The sequence below is a fragment of the Rhinoraja longicauda genome, chromosome 3 (assembly GCF_053455715.1).
Source record: "Rhinoraja longicauda isolate Sanriku21f chromosome 3, sRhiLon1.1, whole genome shotgun sequence".
NCBI classification, from domain to species: Eukaryota; Metazoa; Chordata; class Chondrichthyes; order Rajiformes; family Arhynchobatidae; genus Rhinoraja; species Rhinoraja longicauda.
The window spans coordinates 12,903,896-12,924,880 of record NC_135955.1 but is presented as its reverse complement, the minus strand read 5'-3'; the positions used below and the strand labels follow the sequence as shown (position 1 = coordinate 12,924,880).

At 42.8% G+C, this 20,985-nt stretch overlaps 1 protein-coding gene across 5 annotated transcripts in view; it reads left to right on the top strand.

Moving 5' to 3' along the window:
- Window positions 1-20,985, top strand: part of zfyve28 (zinc finger, FYVE domain containing 28) — a 145,821-nt gene that overhangs the window by 111,986 nt on the left and 12,850 nt on the right. For 3 of the 5 annotated variants that reach the window (XM_078431850.1, XM_078431825.1, XM_078431817.1), the window contains exons 9-12: window positions 2,113-2,217; window positions 11,597-11,760; window positions 12,466-12,582; window positions 16,035-16,139. In XM_078431850.1, coding sequence (XP_078287976.1) covers window positions 2,113-2,217; window positions 11,597-11,760; window positions 12,466-12,582; window positions 16,035-16,139 — 491 coding nt within the window. The remainder of the gene's footprint in view (window positions 1-2,112; window positions 2,218-11,596; window positions 11,761-12,465; window positions 12,583-16,034; window positions 16,140-20,985) is intronic. The other 2 variants (XM_078431843.1, XM_078431833.1) reach the window with 2 other exon arrangements.

The following is a 20,985-nucleotide window of genomic DNA, read 5'->3' as shown; positions in this document are numbered from 1 at the left end:
CCCGGAGAAAGTGGGAGGTGGGAAAAGAACAAAAGGAAAGACGAGTGATTGCAAACAAGGTGATTGTTCACAATGGGACAAGTAAAAGAGCAAAACTTGGGAGAAGAGAATTTGTTAGTGGTATATGAACCACTACAAGTACCCTCCTCGCCTGCATCCACCTATCATTTGGCAGTCTCTGTCCCACCCCTGGCCATTTCCAGTTTTCTCCTCTGTACTCCAAGCAGTCTGAACAAGGATCTCGACCCAAAATGTCACCTATCCATGTCCTCCAGAGATGTTGCCTGACTCATTGAGTTACTCCAGCACTTTGTGTTGTACACACAATTGCAGCATCTGCAGTCCCTTCTGTCTCCATTACTAATACTTGCCATCCAGAAAAACGATTGGTTGAATTGCACATCCTGGTAATGGATTGCCTTTGTTGTTCTCCAGATATAATGAACCACAGATGTTGGCTTACCATTGAAAAAACTGTGTGGGACTAGCTCAGTGGGTCTGGCAGTATCTTTGGAGAACATGGATAGGCAACGTTTCTTCAGACTGATTGACGGTGGGGGGGGGGTAGATGGAGGAAGAGAAAGTTGGAAGAGAGGAGGGGCAGGACAAAGCCTGGCGAGTGTTAGATGAATACAGAGGAGGGTTTTTTTCATCGGCAGATGGGTGGACGAAAGCCAGTGATGAAAAGGAAAAAAGTGTGAGATGAGGATAGAATAGGGTATAAATTGTGAAGCCAGAGGAAGGCATATACTTGAAGGGGAGGGGAGAAATGGGCGTGAATCCTGTGGCGCACAGGGCAGAGAGGGGAGAAAAAGGGAGCAGGTAGTTTGAAGGTTAGTTACCTGAAATTGGAGAATTCAATGTTCATAGTATTGGGTTTTAAGCGACCTAGGGGGAAATGAGCTGTTCCCCCATGCTATGGGATTAAATTGCAATATCCGTCTGTCTATTGTCATTAACTGGATGCATTTCCACAGAATCAATTGATGTAGAACAGGAGAAAGTCGTTTGCCTTTATCCAATTCTTTGATAATTTGCTGTTGTAAATACTATCACCCTTTCAACCACTAACTTCCAGAACATTACTCATTGCATTGCATAACTATCTACCAAAATCTTTGTTTTATCCTTGTACCATTGATTTGATGATCATACAAATGTAACTTGGTCACAAATGCAACAAACTATTTCCATGTACTATTGGTACTGAATTTTGAAAACTAGGAGTCTCTTAAATTTGTTGGCTGGTTTGTACTGACACATTAGTTAATGGTGGGACAGTCATTAGGATATCAGCTACACCATGTTGATGCAGTGGTTGAATTTTCCTTTACTTCGGTGAGTAAAAGGCGCAGAGTATGTATGAGCAGTTGGTAGCATTGAAGGGAATATTTTTGTTATTGAATGCACTAAATTTGTAATGGATAATATAGTGACATTGAAAATGGGTATTTTTAATAGGTGACACTTGGTCCATTTGTTCTCCTCAGATGAAGGAGCAGTGGAAGCAGATTAAATTATTTCCTTTAACAATGTGCTATTTGAGGGAGGAAAAAAGGTTGCAGGACTGGCGAGAGGGGAAAGATTTAATATGAATCTGAGAGGCAACTTTTTCGCACATAGGGTGGTGGTGGGTATATGGAATGAGCTGCCAGAGGAGGTAGTTGAGGCAAGTACCACAACAACATTTGAAAGGCATTTTGACAGGAACATATGGATGGAAAAGGTTTGGAGGAATATGGGCCAAACACAGACAGGTGGGACTAGCGTAGATGGGGCATCTTGGTCAGAATGGGCAAGTTGGGCTGAAGGGCTTGTTTCCATGCTGTATGTCTCTGACTCCATCCACAGCAACAAAAATGAATCATCAAATTAAGCTGTGTACATGGAAGTTGATGAAAGAATTAGAGAATCTTTTGCCCTTATTGCAAGCTCATCCTGTTAATCATCCTCTGATGGTATTATGAGATGGTATTATTTTCAGTAGTAATTTTGTTTTCCTTTTGTTCTTTGCTCAGATGCTTGTGTTTTTTAAAATTTCATTTCTTGATATTGGACAAGATGTTATTTTCCAAGCTTAATTTCTTTCTGTTTTCGTTAATGTGGTTCCAGTTTTGAAGATCTCATCCAAGATTCCCCCATCAGCTCCATTTCCAGCAGTGACTGTGGGAGTGTGTCTGTCACAACCTGTAGTCTTTCCAGCACGTATACTCCAAGGTAACCAGACTTCAGAGAACAGTACCTATATCTGTGTGAGTAAGGTGAACTCTGATTTTGTTCGAGCCTTCATTTGGTGATGCGGGAAGAATCTTCAACATGGGGGCGAGCCTCTGACATTGATGCATATGTTCCTGTGATTAGGAATCCTTTTTGATTCAGTTATCTTTATCAATGAACTTTCATTAGTTATGTATATGATGTCAAATAGTCATTAGAAAATTACCAGCTAAGATCATTTATCAGAATTTGTTGCTTTTTTATGCTTTTTTGTCTATTGGCTCTGGATATCAATATGCTAACAGTATGATGAATTGCACAATTGGATATATTGGGCATTTCAGAATGCCTTCTGTATGCTTTTCCCTTTTTGTGCTGAGCAGTGCCAAAGAGTAACTGTTTCTGGCAGCTAAAGCCTAATACTGGCCATTATTTTAGGATGAAATCAATCTCTTCAGCGGTGAAAGAGCAGAGGAAAATGACTAAGAACGTTTCTCAAATTATTTAAATACTTGTCCAACTTGGGAGCTGCTCTTTGGAATTGTCCGGCAAGTTTCCTGTGTTTCCTAAAATTAATACTACTTCAACTAAAACTACAGGGGGCGGCACAGTGGCACAGCAGTAGAGTTGCTCCCTGACAGCACAAGAGACCCGTGTTCGATCCTGACTACGGGTGCTGTCTGTTTGTACGTTCTCCCTGCTCCGGTTTCCTCCAACATCCCAAAGACGTGCAGGTTTGTAGGTTGATTGACCTGTAAATTTTCACTAAATTTCCATGCTGTACCTCTAAACTAAACTACAGAAGACTAATTCAGCGGGTCAGGCAGCATCTCTGGAGAAAAGCAATAGGTAACTTTTCAGGTCAGAATCCTTCTTCAGACTGAAATATAGAGGTGGAGAGGGGAGGGGGGGGGGGGGGGGGCACTGGAGGTGAGAAAAGGTCAGAACAGATCATCATCATGGGCCATCAACAGATGTTGCCAGCATTTTATATCTATCTTCGGTATAAACCAGCATCTGCCGTTCCTCCCTAAATGTCAGACGAGTTTCTTCACTCACTGTATTTTCAGTCAAATTCTTTTATTAATTAAGCTTGTTTTGACATTTTTGTATTTCGTCTCTTCTTTTTGGATTCACAGGTACAGTGTGCTGATTCACGCCGACTTATTTTATTTCTTAATTAGTTTAGAATATTTTCTATTCAGACAAGAAATAGTGCCATGAAAATTGGTTTGGCAATGCAGCAAGGGTGGATTCTTGGGTTCAGGGACCTGAAACATGCTTCCTACTAAGGTGTGTGGCATACGGGAGCATATTAACCACAAATTGGCATCAAATATGCAACTCTGGTCCAACAGGCCAAGAGAACGTGGCAATCAACACTTAACTAGGCAACTGATCCAAATCCTATGTTTTGGACCAGTCAGGCAATGGACCAGTGGTGCAAGTTTTCTGGCTTTGTATCGAGAGTCAAGAATATTTCATTGTTACGTGCCGACAACAGAACAAGGAAATTCTTACTTGCAGCAGCTTAACAGGTCTGCAAACACATTATGAAGAAACAAGGAACTGCAGAAGCAGGTTTACAAAACTAGGCACAAAGTGCTGGAGTAACTCAGCGGGTCAGGGGGCATCTCTGAAGAACATGGATAGGTGACATTTTGTGTTGAGAACCTTCAGACTGATTGTGGGGCTGGGGGGGGGGGGGGGGGGTGTGGTAGGAAGAAAGCTGAAGTGAGATGGGGCAGGACAAAGCTTGGTGGGTCATAGGTGAACACAGGCGAGGGGGGTTTTGATAGGCAGATGGTTGGACAAAGGCCAGAGATGAGAAATAGGTGTGAGACAAAAGGATTGAAGAGTTGCAATTTAGAAAGGAAGGGGGAGGAGAGAAATAGATGTGTATCCAGGTGGGGCACAGGAGAGGGGTGGATGAAAGGGGGGGGGGGGGAGAAAGGGGAGGGAGGTTTTGTTAGAAGTTACCTAAAATTGGAGAATTTAATACCAATGAAACTAAATTTCCACAGTTCAAGCTTACCGTTGGGCTGTAAGCTACAAAGTATGAATATTGAGTATTTAGTTACGGCACAAAGATTGGCTCCGTCTCTACATCAAATTAGTGGCTTCACCACCTAGACTTATCAGAATGATTTTTTTTAAAGCTGCTGCAACTGTAACACTTATGGAAGTGTTGATTCATAGAAACATAGAAACATAGAAAATAGGTGCAGGAGTAGGCCATTCGGCCCTTCGAGCCTGCACAAAGCTTGGTGGGTCATAGGTGAACACAGGCGAGGGGGGTTTTGATAGGCAGATGGTTGGACAAAGGCCAGAGATGAGAAATAGGTGTGAGACAAAAGGATTGAAGAGTTGCAATTTAGAAAGGAAGGGGGAGGAGAGAAATAGATGTGTATCCAGGTGGGGCACAGGAGAGGGGTGGATGAAAGGGGGGGGGGGGGAGAAAGGGGAGGGAGGTTTTGTTAGAAGTTACCTAAAATTGGAGAATTTAATACCAATGAAACTAAATTTCCACAGTTCAAGCTTACCGTTGGGCTGTAAGCTACAAAGTATGAATATTGAGTATTTAGTTACGGCACAAAGATTGGCTCCGTCTCTACATCAAATTAGTGGCTTCACCACCTAGACTTATCAGAATGATTTTTTTTAAAGCTGCTGCAACTGTAACACTTATGGAAGTGTTGATTCATAGAAACATAGAAACATAGAAAATAGGTGCAGGAGTAGGCCATTCGGCCCTTCGAGCCTGCACCGCCATTCAATATGAGCATGGCTGATCATCCAGCTCAGTAACCTGTACCTGCCTTCTCTCCATACCCCCTGATCCCTTTAGCCACAAGGGCCACATCTAACTCCCTCTTAAATATAGCCAATGAACTGGCCTCAACTACCTTCTGTGGCAGAGAGTTCCACAGACTCACCACTCTGTGTGAAAAAATGTTTTCTCATCTCGGTCCTAAAAGACTTCCCCCTTATCCTTAAGCTGTGACCCCTGGTTCTGGACTCCCCCAACATCGGGAACAATCTTCCCACATCTAGCCTCTCCAACCCCTTAAGAATTTTATATGTTTCTATAAGATCCCCCCTCAGTCTTCTAAATTCCAGCGAGTACAAGCCTAGTCTATCCAGTCTTTCTTCATATGAAAGTCCCGCCATCCCAGGGATCAATCTGGTGAACCTTCTCTGTACTCCCTCTAAGGCAAGAACCCTCTAAGGATTCGAAGTATAAATATATCTAACCTTATAGCCTCCAAATAGGTCAGATTTCTCACTCTCGGACAAGACCACTTATGGTTTTAGGTGAATTTTAGCCTGGCTTCCAATGGTTAATGTGACAGAGCATATATCTATCTACACATTTCCCAAAGTGGCTCTAAAGTTTCCACTCTAGATCGTGAGGATAGCTGGAGTAGAAAACGTTCCCACACATGCACACCCAGGGTTGTGATCCAATAACACAGGCACAATAGAGGAAACATTATTGTGTATCAGATTACAGAAGGCAAACCTGTGAAAAATCAGTTACTGATACTGAACAGGCTGTTCCATCCATATATGATTTATAACATTTGATAAAGTAAATCAGTTTGGAGTTCTCAGCATTTCTTTTCTCAGTTTTTCAGTCAGATTTGTCAGAAGTTCACAAAAACTTATTCATGCGTTATTGTTCAATCAAAATTTGCTATTGAGCACAGACTGTTTTATCTTTCATCCATGAAATTGTTCTCTGAGGTAGAAATGTTCGCACTATGAACTAACAATATTGTTTTGTGTGAAAGTGCAAATGAAACTTTGTTTTGCGTGCTTTTCAGGCAAATCATACCATACACAAGTGCAATCAAACTACACGCAAGTACATTAGGTAGTGAAAAAGGGAAAGTAAACAGGGCAGAATATAGTATAACCACAGAGAGTGTAGATTAAAAAAAGTAGCCATAACGAAAGATGAAGGAAAAGTAGAATAGATCATTGTTAGCTCGGAGAAGATGACAACGAAGCACATAGCTAAACCTACCTGATCTCTCAGTTGCTAAACACTTGAACTCCCCCTCCCATTCCCATACTGACCTTTCTGTCTTGGGCCTACTCCACTGTCAGATTGAGACCCAACGCAAATTGGAGGAACTGCACCTCATATTTCGCTAGGGTAGTTTATACCCCAGCGGTATGAATATTGACTTCTCTAACTTCAAGTAACTCACTTTCCCTCTCTCTCCATCCCTCCCCCTTCCTAGTTTTCCGACCAGTCTGACTGTCCCCTTGATTAAATTTTATCTCTGTATGCTTCGTTGTCACATTCTCATAGCTAACAATGATCTATTCTAAATTTTCCTTGATCTACATCCCCTTTGATGTCACATTTTCAAACCTTGCACTTCCATATCTCTGTGTCTCCCTCTCCTCTGACTCTTAGTCTGAAGAATGGTATCGACCCGAAACGCCACCCATTCCTTCTATCCAGAGATGCTGCCTGTTTCGCTGAGTTCCTCCAGCATTTTGTGAAATTCTTACTGTAACGGCATAACAGGCTTGTAAACACAGTGCTCATAAATGACACAGTAAACAAACAAATTCAATAAACTAAAAGCCCAAATATTAATGCAAAAAGCCCGATATCCTTACTGCAACCAAGACAGTTCATAGTTAAGTTAGTGTATTCTAGTGTTTAAGAGCGTGATGGTTGCAAGGAAGAAGCAGTTCTTGAGCCTGGAGGTCATGGTTTTCAGGCTTTCCAAAGGCAGAAATGAAACAAAAGCGTGGGTGCTGTTGGTCTTTGATGTTGACTGCTTTTTTGAGGCAGCATCTCCTATAGATCCCTTTGATGGTGGGGAGGTCAGTGCCCATGATGGACTGGATCTGATGGTCATTCTTGGGTATCGAGTTGCCAAACCAAGCCGTGTGCAACCAGTTGATATTCTCCCGACTGTCCACCTCGAGAAGTTCAAGAGAATATTCGTCAACATACCGAATTACCTCGGCCTTCAAAGGAAGTAGAGGCATGAAGTGGCTTGCTTTATGATTGCATCAATGTGCTGGGGCAGAACAGATCTTCAGAAATATGCAAACCCAGAAACTTGAGGTGTTGCCTCTCCATTGCTGACTCATCGATGAAGACAGGTTTGTGGATCCTCTGCTTCCCTCTGAAGTAAACAATCAGATCCTTGGTCTTGCTTACGTTGAGAGCAAGGTAGTTATTCTGGTACCATTCAGTTGCAAGGGGCCGGCATCCGCTTGATCAAATTGAACCTCCAGCTTATATTGGAATCATCCCTTGGCATCCCTGGTAGTGTTGTGGAGATCATACTTGACCTTCTACAGTGAGGGATCATCCTTCTTGAAAGCCTTGAATCTGGACTTTAGCCGTGATGGACTCTCCCAATTCATCCAGGGTTTCTGGTTAGGATAGACCCTAATTGACTTTGCAGGAACACAGTCATCAATACATTTATTGCTAAAACCAGCGACAACTGAGAAATAATCATTCAAACTGGATGAAGCATTCTTGAACATGTTCCAGTCCTGAAGAAGACCCTCGACCTCCTCGGAACACAGCTGGATGACACTTTTCGTTGGTGCCTCGTGCTTCAGCCTCGAATTCTGAGGCTGACCTCTAGTCCTAGACATGCCCACTAATGGAAACACCCTCTCCACATCCACTCTATCCAAACCTTTCACTATTCTGTATGTTTCAATGAGGTCTCCCCTCATTCTTCTAAACTCCAACGAGTACAGGCCCAGTACCGACAAACGCTCATCATAGGTTAACCTATTCATTCCTGGGATCATTCTTGTAAACCTCCTCTGGACCCTATCCAGAGCCAGCACATCCTTCCTCAGATATGGTGCCCAAAATTGCTCACAATATTCCAAATGCAGCTTTACCAGTGCCTTATAGAGCCTCAACATTATATCCCTGTTTTTGTATACAAGCCCTCTTGAAATAAATGCCAGCATTGAGTTTGCTGGTACATACCAAAGATAGCAAAGATAGACACAAAGTGCTGGAGTAACTCAGTGGGTCAGGTAGCATCTCTGGATAAAAAGGATGGGTGACATTTTGTGTTGGGAACCTTCTTCAGACTGTCTTTAGGTTGTCTGTAGAGTCTTTGTCTGACAATGGTCAAATTTTAAGCTACTGTTTGGCAATTTTTTTATGGTAACTTAAATTGCAAGATTGTCACTATAATCACTATGTTGATCTTCGCTTGCATCGTTTTCATCGTGCATTTCACTATCTCGATTGGATTATTAATTCTGCTTTTGCAATATTATCCAGTTGCATATTGTTGCTGCATTGTTAGCTTTTGCTTACTTATTAAGTGCAAAGTCTAATGTAGCTGTGAAACATTTATGTGTCTACACTATTTTTGAAGGGTGTTCACTTTGTTATATATTCTGTTGCCCTAAAAGAGGTGCAAAATGCTGGATTAACAGTGGGTCAGGCAGCATCTCTGGAGAAAAGGAAGTAGGTGGCATTTTGGGTTGAGGCCTTTCTTCAGTTTGCCTTAAGTTTTCAATATTTTAATACATCTACAGTCAGTATTTTTATTAATCAAATTGTATTGATTTTTCACACCCTTTCATTTTCTAACCAACATTTTATTTTTGCAAGCAGCAACTTTTCCGTAATGTATGAAACCAGGTCGCCAGCATAATCAAGGATTAGTTTCACCCCGGACACTCCCTTTTGCCCCCCCCCCTCCCTTTAGGCAAGAGGTACAGAGGTGTGAAAACGCATATCTCCACATTCAGGGACAGTTTCTTCCCAGCTGTTAGCAGGCAACTGAACCATCCTATCACCAAATAGAGAGCTGTCCTGAGCTACCATCAACTTCATTGGAGACTCTCGGACTATCTTTAATCACATTTTACTGGACTTTATATTGCACTAAATGTTATTCCCTTTATCCTGTATCTGTACACAGTGGATGGCTTGATTGTAATCATGTATAGTATTTCCGCTGACTGGATAGCATGCAACAAAAAGCTTTTCACCGTAGCACGGTAGACATGACAATATTAAATTAAGTTGAGCAAAATTAAGCTGGTGGAAAGAACTTAGTTAACAACTTTTTGTTAGCACTGTTTGCTGTAAAATAAACAAAGCAGCAAACTCAACGATGCATTGATGCAGAACTAAACTGTCGCCTTCTAAAAGGGTACCTTTCCATTGACATAATGAATCTGATCCTTGGGTTTAACCTTTTGGATACAGCATCTGGAGATTAGTTTCTTATTATAGCATACATGGGGTGAAAGGATCAGCTGGAATTAAACAGCACTTTATAGTTCACTCATTTACACTATTCACAATGTAGGTGTAAGGATTGCAAAATATTTAATCTGTGACTGATGCAGATTGTTCAATTAATATGTTTTGCCGTGCAATGAAGTAGCATAACAATTAAATGAACTCTGGAACCAAAGCATTGTGGAGTCATAAAATCACTCAGCACAGAAACAGGCCCTTTGGCCCAACTCTTCCACTCAGCCGACCAAGATGGCCCATCTTTGCTAGTCCCATTTGCCTGCATTAGCCCCACACCCCTCTAAACCTTTCCAAACCATTTACAAGTCCAGGCGTCCTTTAAATGCTGTTGTTTGAAGGTAGGGGAAATATTTAAAACAAAAGCATTCTGAGTCGAGAATTGTTTCTAGAGATTAAACTAAATTAGAGTTGAGACGGTTGCAAGGAACTTTGAAGTGCAACATGCAAATAAAAATGATTTTTCAAAAAATAATGCTCAAGGCAAGCAGCACAACCCCCTCATTCAATTATCTTTTAATGTTCAGCAATATGCTTATAGTTTCAGAAACAAAATTTGGAAGGACATTAGGGGATTGAGCAGGGGCACGGAAGAAAAGCTGGGTGTGGAAAACAACCTAAATGGAGCTGAAGTAACAACCACCTCCGGCAACTCGTTCCATGTACCCACCACCATTTGCGTGAAAAGGTTACCCCTCCGATTCCTATAAAATCTTTCAGTGGCGCAGCGATAGAGTTGCTGCCTCACAGCGCCAGAGACCCAGGTTCGATCCTGACCACGGGTGCTGTCTGTGTGATGTTTGTCCTCTCTGTGACCGCGTGGGTTTTCTCCTGGTGCTGGTCGGTGCAGCTCGGTGGGCCGAAGGGCCTGTTTCTGCGCTGTATCTCTAAACTCTAAACTAAACTTCATCTTAAACTTATGCCTTCTGGTTCTTGATTCCCCGCTCTGGGCAAGAGACTCTGTGCGTCCACCCGATTTATTTTATGATTTTATACACTTCTATAAGATCACCCTTCATCCTCCTGCACTCCAGGGACAAGAGTCCCAGCCTGCTCAACCTCTCCCTATAGCTCAGACCCTTGAGTCCTGGCAACATCCTTGTAAATCTTCTTTGCACCCATTCCATCTTGACCTCTTTTCTGTAACACGGTCCCCAGAACTGAACACAATACCTAAATTCAATACTCACAATACTCTTAACTCCAAAGTTACTTGGGAAATTGGCAAACAGAGGAAACAGCTGTGTTGATAAAAACTGTCGTGGGTAAAAGATGCTTGCATGTAACCTCCCCACAGTTATCAGACACCATTGTCTCAAGATGGTCTGTCAGTGTCTCTGCAGGGGTCCTCATTGACATTTACAAGCAATCGCTTCCATTGATACACGTGCTGGTACTCTATTGAACGATGTAACACGCAGCCTTTATATTTTTGGCTAGCAAAATAATAAAAATAAACTTGTCGCTGTTGAAAAGACCTTTTTATTTTTGAAAATCTGCACAGAATAGGATCCCTTTTGGTGCATTTATTTAAATTCATAAGAGTCATGGTTTGACTGGTGAACTGGTGGTGACTGATTTCTGCAGCTGAGGATCTTTTCCTGCAATTCTAAAAGAGAGAAGACAGCGTGCAAAAACACCCATAATAGTGCAAGAGGTGGTCCGTAATGTCCCATTGCCCAGGTAGGACTCTGGTTTGTAGGTTGGTTCGTGAACCTGATTGTTGGAAAGTAGTTGTCCCTGAACCTTGTGATGTGAGACGTCAGGCTTCTGTACCTCCTGCCCGACGTTAGCAGTGAGAAGAGGGCGTGGAAAATGGAAACCTTTTGTTCACACCGAGAAGGTTTACATTTCATTTGTTCAATAATTGTGTTGATCAGCAACCTGTCTCGTGTTGACGACTCCATAGAATTAGGGGTAATGTTTTTGAGGCTTTAATTTCATCACAGCAAACCTGTGTTTGAAACTTTTATACAGAGCGGGGCAGAGTGGTATCGGCGTTTACTTCTCTTGCATAAACAAATTGATTGCTGGCTTGTGGGTTTTAAAACTGATTGTTCAGCTCTTCTTGCATTGACACATGCACTGTGGTTACAGTCCAGTGGGCAGTCTAACTACAAGTTCCTACACCTCTGAGGATGTCGATCAGGAAGAGATTCAGCTTGCGCTTCTGGCTGCCAAGATTGCTACCAGAGAGAAGATCCGGTCCCGTTTCCATAGCAGCAGTGATCTCATTCACAGGCTCTTTGTGTGCATTGCAGGTACCTACATACTTTGTACTATATGCATACTTGGTAAGTTCCCTGTAGATATATGGAACTGCACATGCTGGAATCTTGAGCAAAACACAAAAGTGCTGGTGGAACTCAGCAGGTCAGGCAGCATCTGTGGAGGGAGTGGACAGATGACGTTTCGGGCAGGATCCTTCTTCAGACTGACTGTTGGGGGGGAGGAGAAAGCTGGAAGAGAGATGGGGGCAGGACAAAGCCTGGCATGTTATAGGTGGATGCAGGTTTTAATCAGTGAGAGACTGAATGATGGAGGTGTTCAGAGGGTTTGGAGAGTCCTTATATTTGAATAAGGAAATTAGCATGTGGGTACAGCAAGATAAGATGCAAAGTGCTGGAATAACTCAGCAGGTCAGGCAGCATCGCTGGGGAAAGTGGATGGGTGAAGTTTCAGGTCGGGATCCTACTTCAAGTTGAGTACTACCTACTTCATCTATCCATGTCTTCCAGCCCATACCTGCTGTGTTACTCCAGCACTTTGTCATTTTTATAAACCAGCATCTGCAGTTCCTTGTGTGTCCAGGTACAACCAGTATTTGGACAAAATGGCCTTCTTTGCAAGAGGATTTGAGTAAAAGCAGAGATATCTTAGTGCATTGAACTCCATTGAGATCCAATTTTTCAGATTTATGTGCAGGAAATTAATCTTGTGTTAATGAACACCATTTTACATCACAGGTGTTGCTGATCAGCTGCAAACAAACTATGCAAGCGACCTGCGAAGTATCCTTAAAACCTTGTTCGAGGTCATGGCGACCAAGTTAGAATATGAAAGCAGTGGGACGGAAAAGAAAGGTAACGAGGACATTTTGATGGCTTACTGTTGAATTGATTATTTGTATGTTCCTTTACTTTAGTTACGTTAACTAGAGATACAGCTCAGAAACAGGCCCCTCAGCCCACTAAGTCCACGCCAACCAGTGATCACCCTGTACCGTAGCATTATCCTACACACCAGGGACAATTTACAGAAGCCAATTAACCTACAGACCGTGTACATCTTTGGAGTGTGTGAAAAAACCGGAGCACCCAGAGAAAGTCCACACAGTCACAGGGAGAACGGACAAACTCCGTACAGACAGCATTCGTAGTCAGGATGGAACCCAGGTCTCGGGCACGGTAAGACAGCAACTCTACCACTGCGCCATTGTGCCATCACTGACTTAATTCTGCTCCCATCATCACTTATGAAGATGCTGACCAAGTTTACAAAAATCATCCTGGATGTGATGACTTTAAAAACTATGCTCAATAATTTAGCAGCAGCTCTTAATAATGAAACTCCTTAACTGTGAATGTCTTGCTTTTCAGATTGAAAGTGATCTAAATTATTCTTAAAAGTTAAGATTTATTTGTATTGATTAAGTTTGAGCGGGACAGTGCTTCAGCAGATCGAGCTGCTGCCTCACAGCACCAGATACCTGGGTTTGATCCTGACCTCGCTTGCTGTCGGTGAAGTTTGCACATTCTCCCTTTGATCGCATGGGATTCCTACCACATCCCAAAGACTTGCGGGGTTTGTAGGTTAATTGGTCCGGGTAAAACTGTCTGGTTTGTGGGGTGGATGCAAAAGTAGGATAACATTGAACTAGTGCGAATGGGTGACAAATGAGGGGCCTGTTTCCAGTCTGTATCTCTAAACTAACAAATGCTGGACCATGAACTTTAATGCAGCAAGGTGGTGTTTTGGTTGCAAACTCAGTATCAGTTACAATTAAGGCAAGAGTGTTTAACTGTCATGTGTACTGGATATGAACCGGTTAAATTAAATTATTTCGTACTGCAGCTTTGAGCATGAGGCATTTCGATTGAAATAAGTTAGACACAAGTAACCTATTGAGTGTTGAGTATTTGATTTGAATTTTGGACTTCTGCTGGAAATTAAATTGAAGAATTGTGAGGAAAATCATTACTGTACATGTGCTGTGGCATAAAATTCACTTTGGTGAGCACAAATTGACTTATGCACGGTACTCTCATGTCACGGCACTCCTTTGAGAAGGCTCCGCTCCTTCAACGTCTGCAGTGAGAAGCTGCAGATGTTCTACCAATCGGTGGTAGCCAGTGCCATCGTCTTTATTGCCGTGTGCTGGGGTAGCAGGGCAAAGGCCACGGACGGCAATAGCATTAGCAAACTCATCGGGAAGGCTGGCTCCGTCCTGGGGGCGGAGTTGGATTCATGGGAGGTGATCTTGGAGGGAAGGATGCTCCTCAAACTGCGGAGCATCCTGGACAATACAGCTCACCCCCTCAATGACACATTGGTCAACCTGAGGAGTATCTTCAGCAACAAACTGGTTCCACCAAGATGCAGGACAGAACGGCACAGGAGATCCTTCTTCCCTGTGGCTATCAAACTGTACAACTCCTCCCCCTTCTGTCGTGGGGGAGTCTGATTCTTTCCCCCACTCCCCCCCCACCCCCCCCCCCCCCCCCAATCTTTGCACATCCCAAATCCTTTCCATTCGTCACTTTGATTTTATGTTTCATGTATTTTGTGTTTTTTATGACTGTTGGCAGATCAATTTCCCTCCTGGGATAAATAAAGTTCTATTGTATCTTGTATGTGTCAGAAGGAACTGCAGATATTGGTCTACACCGAAGATAGACACAAAATGACGGAGTAACTCAGCGGGATAGGCAGCATCTCTGGAGAAAAGGAATAGATGATGTTTCGAGTCAATAGCCTTCAGATGGAGAGTCTGTTTATTCCTCTCAATTTGAAGAAGGGTTTCCACCCGAAACGTCACTTATTCCTTTTCTCCAGAGATGCTGCCTGTCCCGCTGAGTTACTCCAGCATTTTGTGTCTAATTCTAGTCTTGTATACTGTGTGTATCACCATCCTCCGTTCCAAAAAACTTGCCTCACTTATCTCCATTATACTTTCCCCTCTCAATTTATAGCTCTGCCCTCTCGTTGGACATTTTCATCCTGGGAAAGGGTTCCGACTGTCTACTCTATCTATGCCTCTCATAATTTTATATAGTTCTATCAAGTCTCATCTCAACCTCTGACATTCCAGAGAAAACAATCCAACTGTATCCAACTTCTCCCTCGAGCTGAAACCCTCTAATCCAGGCAGCATTCTGGTCAATGTTACCGGGTGCTTTTGTAATCTATGTTGCAGCACTATCAGAATGACGAATGGAAAGTACCTGACCATGCGTTTCCACAAGGCAGAAGTAACTAACATTGTGCAAAGAGTGTATAGTCCAGCACAAGTAGTTCCTCTACACTGCGAGTTACCACAATAGAAATTGGATATAACTGATCGTTGAATAAGGAAACAATATTTATATTGCACAGGCCTAATTGGTTCTAACACCATTTTGATCGGGAACTGAGAAGCTACTTTAGAAATTGGCAAGCCGAAAAAAAGCTGTCTTGAAAAATAAAATTCCTTGTAGCCTTCCCACAGTAATCAGACACTATTGTCTCTTAAGAATACACCACAGAGGCCATTGAAATTGGCATGCAAAAGCTTCTGTTGATATTTGTGCAAAGATATTCTAAACAGTGGAACATATAGCCTTTAGTACTTTTAGCTTGCAGTAACAAAAATAAATTTATTACGGTTAAAAAAAAAACTTTTAATTTTGAAAATCCTGCAGGGAAAAATACCTGTGATTGTGATCTGAAATTCTCTTGCTCCGAACCACCATATCCCCTTCAACTCAATTGACTTTATAATGCTATTTTCTATAACGCAAAGAATATGATATTTGATATAATATGATATTATGAACGCAACTATCACGTTACAGTAAAACTGCCCTGATTTACTGATGACAGTGTTAACAAGCTTGTAAAATAACTAAAGATAAAACACAAAGCTACCTGTACTGATTGTGTACTAAAAGGAACTGCAGATACGGGTATATACTGACGATAGACCCAAAGTGCTGGAGTAACTCAGCGGGTCAGGCAGCATCTGTGGAGAAAAGGGACGGGGAAGGTGTTGGGTCGGAACCTTTCTTCAGACTGACAAAGTGTCCCGACCTGAAATTTCGTTTTTCCTCCAGAGATGTTGCCTGTCCTGCTGAGTTACTCCAGCACTTTGTGTCTATCTTCTACCCGTACTGATTACAGTGTTAATAGGCTTGTAAGTTAACTAATGGTAAAACACTCATTTCTGGACAATGCTGACCTGCTCTGTAATTGAATATCTGACTGTAACAGCAATTAATCACGTTTCCGAGTTTAAACACCTAATTTTAATCCAATACCATTGACTTGGATTTTCCAGGTGACCAGACATTGAGAAGTCCTGTTCTTGAAGACTGCGCATTGTGTCGAGAAAGCATTTCTTCTTCTGAACTTGCTGACAAGGCAAGAGATGAGGAACTTGAAGGTGAAATATTAAGCACATTAATAGAGCAGTAACAATTGATGATGGGTAGATATGCGATTGCCTGCAAATTATTCAGTCCTGTGAAAATCGACACTCAGAAATGCACCTTAACATGCATTCAGCAAAGGTGAGCTTTGGTGAAGTGTCATGATTATCGACCTGATCCTGCTGAAACATCTTAGGTTTGCAACATACAAAGCAAATAATTGTTTTTTGGCATAGGTTACTGCATCAGAACATCAGTGAGCCCAGCTTTTTTTTTTAATGTATCATTGGCCGTGCTTGATTCTTTGCAGTTAAAAAGGACACATTTTTCATCCATTTATGGGTTGTGGGCATCATTTCCAAGGCTGTCATTTATTGCTCATCCCTAATTATCCCTGAAGATGGTGATGAACTGTCACCCTGAACCATTAAAGTCTCTGGGAAGGTACTCCCACAAGGTTATGAGGTTAAGTATTCCTGGGTTTTGACTCATCAATTATGAACTTTAATGATTGATGTCAAATGCTTTTGATATGTTCCCTGTCCAGAGGAACTGCATAAATTAAATGCAGGTTTAACGGGTTAAACAAGCATAAGATTCATAAGATTATAGGACAGATGAGCAGAATTAGGCCATTCAGCCCATTGAATCTGCTCCGCCATTCGATCATGGCTGATCTATTTTTCCCTCTCAACCCCATTCTCCTGACCATCAACACAAAATGCTGTAGTAACTCAGCGGGGCAGGCAGCCTCTCTGGATAGAAGTCTGCTGTGGCTGTCTGGCAAGCTGATCTCTACCGCGCTGAGGCCAGGCGCCAGCTCTTGGACACCTCGTCCTACTTATCCTTGGACCATGACACCACAGATGAGCACCAGACCATAGTCTCGCAGACCGTTCTTTCTATCCATAGAAGCTGCCTGTCCTGCTGAATTACTCCAGCATTTTGTGTCTATTTTCAGTGTAAACCAGCATCTGCTGTTCCTTCCTATACCATTTTCCTGACTTCTCCCCGTAACCTTCGACGCCCTTACTAATCAAGAACCCATCAATCTCCCCTTTTAAAATACCCAATGACTTGGCCTCCACGGTCGTCTGTGGCAATTAATTCCACAGACTCACCACACTCTGGCTAAAGAAATTCCTCATCATCTCCATTCTAAATGTCTTTCTTTTTTTATTCTGAGGCTGTGCCTTCTAGTCCCAGACTCTCCCACTACTGGAAACATCCTCTCCACATCCACCTTATCTAAGCCCTCAATGTAGGGCTCAATGTAGGGTTGTTGCTTAGGTATTGCTTGATCCCAAGTGTCTTAAACAGCACTGCTGCAGTGACATTAAGAATAAGTGGCTGAATCTCCTGACTTCTCCATCACCAGCGCAGCCTAAGTAACGGTGCCCTGCTGCAACTGTCATCCATGCCTTTGATCTACCTACACTCAACGATTTCAGTGTTCTTTTAGTCAGCCTCCAGCTTTCCGTTCACTAAAGTAAGCTCATCCAAAAGTGTGCTGTTTGTAGTCACTTCAATTTGAGGCACCACATGCGCAATAACACACACAATCACAAACCAGCACAAAACAACAAAAAAAAGAAACATCCAACACAGTGAGTCTCCTCCAGTCACCTCCTCACTGTGATGGAAGGCCAGAATGTCTTTTCTCTTCCCCTGCCGTCTTCTCCCGCAGTCAGGCTGTTGAAGTTGCCACGTTCCGGGCCGCGCCAGACGGTGAAAGGTCATGTGTGTGGAGTTTGCACGTTCTCGCTGTGAGCGCGTGGGTTTCCTCCTACACCCCTAAGACGTGTGGATTTGAAGGTGTGAGAAAGTGTGTCCAGGCAATTAAAATCAGCACCACACAGTAGCGTGTCAATTAACCTTTGAGAGTCCGTAAATGCTTTCTATGGTTGTTTTAACTGTATTTTTCTATACTTGTTTTTAATCACCTTGTTTTGATTTTTGTTCTTAATTTTGCCTCTGGAGGAAATTTTAAATTTTAATTACTTTAAAAATTAAGTCAGGCCCTTATATCATCATCTTGCCTCACACCTCCTCTTCTGGGTAGATTACTTCATCCTAAATATCCTGATGAATTGTCCCTACTTGTGCTCCATGGTCAGTCTGCTTGAGTGTATGGTATCACACTGCTTTGATGTTTGAATCTCCACCATTGACATCAATTATTATTCCAATTATTTAATCTTTGTTAAATGGCTGAGGCTGTCAAAACTTCAAATGCCACTGCAAATCTTTTTGCTTAAAGTATTTAGATAGTATTCAAAATTACTTAGCCCATAACTAATGAGGATCTCACAACGATAAAGGGAGCTGTGTGCTGTTGCAGCAAGTACAAAAGATTCAATGTTTGTCTTATTATTAATGGATAAGAAGTTAATGGACTGGAATACTGGAGGTTTAATCACCAAATAGAGTTTAGCCCAACATGAAATTGCAGTTCTAAGTGCTGTTGATGATGTAACTTCATTGCTCCTTTCATCTAGTACTTCTATAAACACGGACAGTAAACCCGCAGTTTAACAATCCTCTTTATGATGGGTTTTGGTTATAGCTGAGCTGCCGTCGGACTGAGCTGCCGATGGCTGCCCACTGACCCGCGGCTCATGCCGCTCCCCAGCCACTTGCAGTCCCCAGTTAGAGGCAGGAAACATGTTCCCAATGTTGGGGGAGTCCCGAACAAGGGGCCACAGTTTAAGAATAAGGGGTAGGCCATTTAGAACTGAGATGAGGAAAAACTTTTTCAGTCAGAGAGTTGTGAATCTGTGGAATTCTCTGCCTCAGAAGGCAGTGGAGGCCAATTCTCTGAATGCATTCAAGAGAGAGCTAGATAGAGCTCTCAAGGATAGCGTAGTCAGGGGGTATGGAGAGAAGGCAGGAACGGGGTACTGATTGAGAATGATCAGCCATGATCACATTGAATGGCGGTGCTGGCTCGAAGGGCCAAATGGCCTCCTCCTGCACCTATTGTCTATTGTCAAATGCCTCTCGCCGCCTCCCCAGCTGGACCTTCTGCCCCCACCACTGCCCCACACAGCTTGCTCGGCTGCTTCCAGGCCACACCTTCTGCCACTGCCACTGGCAACCCTTGGCCCCAACCATTGACTCCGCCGATCTTCACCTCTCCTCCAGCCGCCAGCAGGCCGGGGCCATCAACTCACCAGGATTCCCAGTCCCTTTCCGGACTGATTCTGAAGAAGGGTCTCGACCCGAAACATCACCTATCCATGTTCTCCAGAGATGCTGCCTGACCCGCTGAGTTACCCCAGCACTCTGTGTCCTTTTGTGTATTAACCAGCAACCGCAGTTGTTTTTTACGACCACTTATACAATGGTATTCAATCGGCAATAATGGACACCATTCCCCACACACCCCACCATGGTCTGTTATAACAAGGGTTTACTGTGCTCCTCATCGTTATTTAATACTGGTGTGATTGAACCTTTGGCGATGAATATAACCAGCAGGAGAATAAACCTGTTCCCAGTTAAAAATCCCAGTCGGGGAACTCTTTGCTACAGAACTGATTGGCAAATGGAGCAAAGTTTGTGAGGAACACTATTCTGCCCGATGGATCACCCTTGCTAATTCATTTGGTATTGAAAATTGCACGAATCAAAGAAAACTAAAAGCGATATCATCGTTACGGCCCTCTATGGTTACAAACACCGGACTGAGGGACACCACATGGTGATCTTATAGAGGTGTACAAAATCAGGAATAGATTGGCTAAATGCACATAGTTTTGCCAAGAGTGGGGGAATTGAGAACCAGAGCACATAGTTTTAAGGGGAGGGGGAAAGATTTAATAGGAACCTGAGGGGTAACTTTTTACATAAAAAGGTGGTGGGTGTATGGAACGAACTGCCAGAGGAGATAGTTGAGGCAGGTACTATCACACGTTTAAGAAACATTTAGACAAGTACATGGATCGGATATTTAGAAGGATATGGGTAAAATACAGGCAGGTGGGACTTGTGTAGATGGAGCATCTTGGTTGGTGTAGACAAGTTGCACTGAAGGGCCCGTTTCCACACTGTAGGACTCTATGACAGACACATACGAACGAGCTCCCATAAATAGTATTACATTCAATCGAAAACCAGTCTTGGAAATAATCCTGATGCATGAAACCTGCCACAGTAATCAGCCATCCTTGTCTCTCAAGAAAGGTTGTTTCACAGTGGGAAGTCACTTAGGGGTGGGGGGGGGGGGAAACAGTGCTGGAGAAACTCATCAGGACAGGCAGCATCTATGGAGGGAATGGACAGACGGTATTCATGGGTTGGCCTCTGTAAATTGTTCCTAGCATGTAGGAGAGAACTATTGTATGAGTGATCGCTGGTCAGCGTGGACTCGGTGGGCCGAAGGGCTTGTTTCCACTTTCTATCTCTAAACTAAACTAAACGAATAAGGACCCGAGAAGGTTATTCCATATGGATCACCCTGTTAATTTTCATCAAATGAATTAACAGGATGATCCTTCTGGAATAATCATCTATCCTTTCTCTCCACAGGTGCTGCCTGACCCACTGTGCATCTCCAGCAGTTTGCTTTTTTGCTTACGTTTCTTTTATCCACAGCCACTTGAGTCTCCATAACAGCTAGCAAAGTACTCTGCACCACTGAGAATCGTGTCAATTAATTCTGCATTTCTCTGTTTTTAAGCAGCTTAGTTTAAAGAGTGTGTTGCCTGTTTAAAATGTCATCATTGGTGATTTCAGAGAGTGCATTCTAGAATTTCTCAGCCTTTGTATTTTTGTTCTGGACTCATTTAGCCGACATGAAGAAGTACTACTCGAGTACAGAGAATATTTGGTGTTAGTTACCCAGGATAGGGAAGGTTA